Raw genomic sequence first — 5,157 nt, 5'->3', positions numbered from 1 at the left:
GGGACAATGCATGGTTTCACAGCTAACTGATGAGAAGTGACCTTCTCTTTCCAGAGTTAGGATTTTTAAAAAAGAGAAATCACTCATCTAGAATGAGTTTCAATACTAAAAACTAAATTTATTTCTTAAAGTGTCAGATCCCTGATCTGCATAGCAGGATCTTCTCCTGATAGTTGTATTCTTTGACTTCAATTTTAAAATTGTATTAACAGACAGCAGGCTAACAGTAGGGGGGGCAGTGAGGAGGGTGGCTAGGTGAGAGAAGGGAGTGATAAAGCAGAAAAGGGGGTGACTTCATAGACGTGCATAACAGTGGAGTAACTATCAGGGGATGGGGAGGTGGAAGAGGATACAGGGGGATAAAAGGTATAGATCAGTGGTCGGGAACCTTTTTGGCTGAGAGAGCCATGAACGCCACATATTTTAAAATGTAATTCCATGAGAGCCATACAACAACCTGTGTATGTTACGCATTATCCAATAAAAATTTGGTGTTGTCCCGGAGGACAGCTGTGATTGGCTCCAGCCACCCGCAACCATGAACATGAGTGGTAGGAAATGAATGGATTGTAATACATGAGAATGTTTTATATTTTAACATTATTTCTTTTTATTAAAGAATTATCTGCAAGCCATATGCAGCCATCAAAAGAACCACATCTGGCTCGCGAGCCATGGGTTCCCGACCCCTGGTATAGATGATGACTGGACTGGGGGTGGGGTGAACACACAATAGTGTTATAGAATTGGGCTCCTTAAACCTGTATGACTATGTTAACCAGTGTCACCCAAATAAATTTAATTTAAAAAATAAGAAAAAATAAAATTATATAAATAAAAACAAGTAGACAGTGATTTTGACTAAAATAAAGATGCATGTATTATTGGTATCAGTTTATTATAGCATTGCCATTGTTAGTCCTTTATTGTTACAGGGAAAAGTGGAGGCCAATTTGATGCATATATACTTTACATTAATATAAATACTTTTCAAAAAGAAGAATCAGGGTCTCTTTTCTGCTATGCACTCTTTTGCACATATTCCTAATTTCTCTATTGCCTTGGCAAAATAGTCCAATTGGATGCTCCTTCCCTGTCTTTGGGTAAATCTTCTAAAACAGTAAGAACAAATGTCCAAAAACTATTTCCATACAGTTCTGTGAAAGACACAAGTAACTGGAAGTCTCAAAACTTCAGATGTAATACTTGCTGGCCAAGTCATAATTTGGATGAGCAAATTTGGGGCTTGAATTATTTCAAATATACAATTTGTTTTAAAGATTTAGGAAAACATACAGAAAGGTTTTATTTTTTTCATATAGCTCTACTTAAATTATTGTTAGAAAAAGAACTGAATTTTCAAATGAATAATTGTTGGATGGGAAAGTCCTGCTTATTTTCTTCACCATAGGCCCTTATGAGCCTTATATATGCATAGACAGACATACCATCCACTGAGTTCCCAGAGTCCTTATACTTTCTCTGTTTTAACTGGATATGATGACTATTCTGAGCTTAGGTTAGATAAGAAGATACCAGGTGGAGGCTTTGTTTAGTTTAACAAACAATAAAATGGCTTCAAATGATAAAGCTGTATTTTCACCTTCCTAATTTTAAACACAAGTGAATTTTCATTGGCAACTTTTGCAACACGGTTCTCAAAACAGGTTCGCAAACATTCAAAAAGTACAATTTAAGAGAGAGGGGAGTAAAAATAAATAACTCTGCAATTGCTGACAATCGAAACCGTTATTCATCAGAAAAATTAGAGGCTAGATCTAACAATAACAAACTTCTTGGTCCCAGTCAGGTCACCTGGATGGAAATTTAGAGTCAAATGCAGCACCGAATAAGTTCCCTTCTGAGGGCTATAAAGATTATAACCGCTTTCTCAGCAGGAGTGGCAAGACTAAAGAATAACCTTTCGGGGCTGGATGGGGGGGCGGAGAAGGGGGGCAGATAGCTTGGAGTGCTCCACAATTTCAAAGGGTAATAAGCCGGTTTCCCATAGACCTGTGACTAAAAACAGGCCAGGGAGCAAATGTAAACCTGTACAAGCCTCTCAGGGACTCCCCAGGAAAAGAGCAACCCTAGCTAGGCCTTTAAGGCCCCATTATATGCAATAGCCACCTCTGAGATCACAAATATTGCTAAATCTATCAAGTCCCGTTCAATTGAAAGCAAAATTCCTATTTGGAAACCAAGGTCCTGGTAACTGTTTCCTGGACGTCCTGCAGAACAAATCCTCTGTCATATTAGGACAAGCTACAGAGAGCTTTTCCCCCATCTGAAAAAAGTCAAGGGGGTGTAGTAGGAGGCAAGAGTCTGCATCCTCTGGATAAAACTACCCTTGCATGTGCCCGGGGGAGTGCCAGCTGGAGTCTGGGCCCACACACTGAAGCGCACTCTCTCTTTGACGCCGCAAAAAACGCCTTCCATTTGGCTTCCCGGCCTTCCTGGTTCCGACAGCCCTGTGAAACCAAGCAACAGCAACACGGACAACGGTCTAGCGGAGCTTCCGCGCGTCCAGGGCGTAGGCGGGGGTGGGCTCAGGTCTGGACCAGTCCGCCTCCCGCGCGCCGCGTGCGCGCCAGACCGCAGGCGTTTGCGTTCCAGGGCGCACAACGAGGCTGGTGGGCGCCTCCAGCTGTAGGTGAGAGGCGTAACCAGCACTTGCGGACTCGCCGGCTCGCAGACACACAGAAGTCTGCGCTCCTCCCCACTGAGTATAAGTTTCTTTGGTGAGCTGACACCAGGGCAAGCGCGGGTGAAACTGCTCCGCACTTTCCCCCGACCCAGCCTTGTACTTACTTAAAAGTCCACACTAAGACACAGCTTCTGGCCACTTGTTTTGAATCCAAGAAAACTACGCATGGGCTGTGCTAGGGAGTGTTACTGTGAGAGTTTACAGAGGTGGGGATTCCCGCGGACCCCACAGCTACAGGGAAAAGCAGACCCTCCCGCCTTTCCTGACTAGTAAGTAGAGCAAAGGGACTAGCGAGGGCTTACAAGTTAACTGGGAAAGGAAAGAAGGGAGGAGACCGGGAATGGGGCGGGAGTAGTAACGGAGCAAAGTCCTGACCCTTAAGTCCAAATTCTAGTAGTGGCGCGAGCAGGTGGGACTCCTTAGTGGGCACGGCGACTGGGTGTACAGTTTAGTTTTCTCTGTGGATTTTTTGCCCTGAACGGCTGAGTCTTAAAGTTCCACCGCGAAAATGTGGGGAGCATAAGAGGCAAGAGACAATTGCTGGGACAAAATTAATTCTGAGGCCACAGTAAGAGCCAAGGTCGCATCTTACATTCCTGGGAAGTTTCTCGCATCCTCCGGCCATGCCGCCGGCGCCTCTCTGCACTTAGCGCCCTCCTTCCAACCAGGGGCGGGGGAACGAGGGCTTTGGAAGCCGCGGGCGGAGCAGCTGAGAAAGTCAGAAAAAGAGTAGCAAGTTAACCTAAGTGTTGATTCCAGAGGGCTCCAGGAAGCAGAGGGGATGGGGCGGCTGCTCCTCCAGCATCACGGGCGGCAGAACTTGCACTTGATGATCTTCTTAAAAGCATTTTGAAAGTCCTTGTTGAAGTAGGCGTAAATGACAGGGTTGAGCAGAGAGTTGGAGTAGCCCAGCCAATTGATTATGGCGCCCAGCAGGGTGGGCATGTGGCAGCTGTTCTCGCAGAAGGGCAGGACCAGGGCCACAATGAAGAAGGGCAACCAGCAGAGAATGAAAGTGCCCATAATGATGCCCAGCGTCTTCACCGTCTTCCTCTCGCGGGCCAGGGCCATTTTGCGTTTGGCCTCAGCATTGCGCTCATTTTTCTTCTCGAAGGAGGCGGGGGCACAGGAGAGAGCACCAGCCTCGCTGGGCAGCGGCAGATGTTCTTTGGAGTTGCCCACCCGGTGCACTTCGATCACCTCCAGGACCGCACCGTCGTCGCCCTGTCTCACCGCACCGTTGGCACACTGAGTCCCCCCTGCCTTCTTCTCCATGCCCTGCATACGTCCTCTGCTCTCTGGGTCTCCATTTACGCTCTTCTTGGGCTGCGGGGCTGGCGACGCCCCACGGCGGGTGTCCACTTTCTTCTCCACCTTCTTGACTGTTTTGCGGATGCGGAAGCGCGCGGCTCGGAAGATGCGCCCGTACAGAACCAGCATGAGCAGCAGCGGGATGTAGAAAGCGCCGAAGGTGGAGTAGATAGTGTAGCCGTGGTCCTTGCTGATGGTGCACGCGTCGGGGTCCGAGCGGTCTTCGGGGGTGCGCCAGCCCAGCATGGGCGGGATGGAGATAAGGAAGCCAATGAGCCAAGTGAGCGAGATGAGCGCCGCGGCGCGCCGGGGTGTCCTCTTGTTCACATAGTCGATGGGGTCGGTGATGGCCCAGTACCTGTCCAGCGCGATGGCACACAGGTGCAGGATGGACGAGGTGCAGCACAACACGTCCAGGGCAATGAACAGGTCACAGGTGACCTGTCCCAGCGTCCACTTGTTGAGCACCTGGTACAGCGCGGCCATGGGCAGCACCAGCACCGACACCATGAGGTCGGTGACCGCCAGGGAGCCGATGAGATAGTTGGCCACGTTCTGAAGGGAACGCTCCAGGGCAATGGCTGCCACCACGCACGCATTGCCCAGCACCGCACAGAAGATAAGCGTGCCCAGCAGCAGAGAAGTGACCACTTGGTAGCTGAAGGTCACGTCGGAGATGCCAGTAGCGCTGGCATTTGTCCCGAAGGGACCTTGGGAGGATGTGGTGTTGTTGCCCTGTCCAGGACTGAGCACATCCATGCCTGCGCGCCCGGCTCGGGAGGAGGAGGAGGGAAGGAGCTGCCCAGAGATCCCCTCGCCCCTCCCCCTGGGGTCTTCCGCCCCTCTGTCCAGGGAGTTTCTGGGGCAGGGGATGCAAGGACTCAAGCAGGATGTTCTTACTGCTCAGGCGAAGGCATCTCCGAGGAGCAGCTTCTAGGAGATCAGTGGGCTCCCACGGTCCAGCGCGTTCAAGAACTCTAGCTGGAAAACGAGTTGGCCCGGCCGGAGAACAGTTCCAGGGTCTCTGGGCGACAGAGAGGTGGCTGGAATGTCTGCCTCTTGATGTTCATTTTACTTTGCCGCTGCCCAACTGACTGCTGGAGCCGGAGTCTCTCCACTAGCAAATAGTCTCCAGTCCT

The 5,157-nt window shown here is 49.7% G+C and overlaps 1 protein-coding gene across 1 annotated transcript; it reads right to left on the bottom strand.

The window, feature by feature from the left end:
- Positions 1-927: 927 nt before the first annotated feature.
- On the bottom strand, positions 928-4,859 carry HTR1A (5-hydroxytryptamine receptor 1A). The gene has a single exon (XM_066253593.1). It carries the CDS (start codon positions 4,775-4,777, stop codon positions 3,512-3,514), a length of 1,266 nt encoding a protein of 421 aa, XP_066109690.1. The 5' UTR covers positions 4,778-4,859; the 3' UTR covers positions 928-3,511.
- Positions 4,860-5,157: the final 298 nt, after the last annotated feature.

The sequence above is a fragment of the Saccopteryx bilineata genome, chromosome 1 (genome assembly GCF_036850765.1).
Source record: "Saccopteryx bilineata isolate mSacBil1 chromosome 1, mSacBil1_pri_phased_curated, whole genome shotgun sequence".
NCBI lineage: Eukaryota > Metazoa > Chordata > Mammalia > Chiroptera > Emballonuridae > Saccopteryx > Saccopteryx bilineata.
Note: the sequence above shows the minus strand (reverse complement) of the source record. Positions and strands in the feature narration are given on the sequence as shown.

What these genes read in the sequence shown, in the direction of transcription:
- HTR1A (XM_066253593.1), bottom strand. Translation starts at nt 4,777, where the DNA reads ATGGATGTGCTCAGTCCTGGACAGGGCAACAACACCACATCCTCCCAA.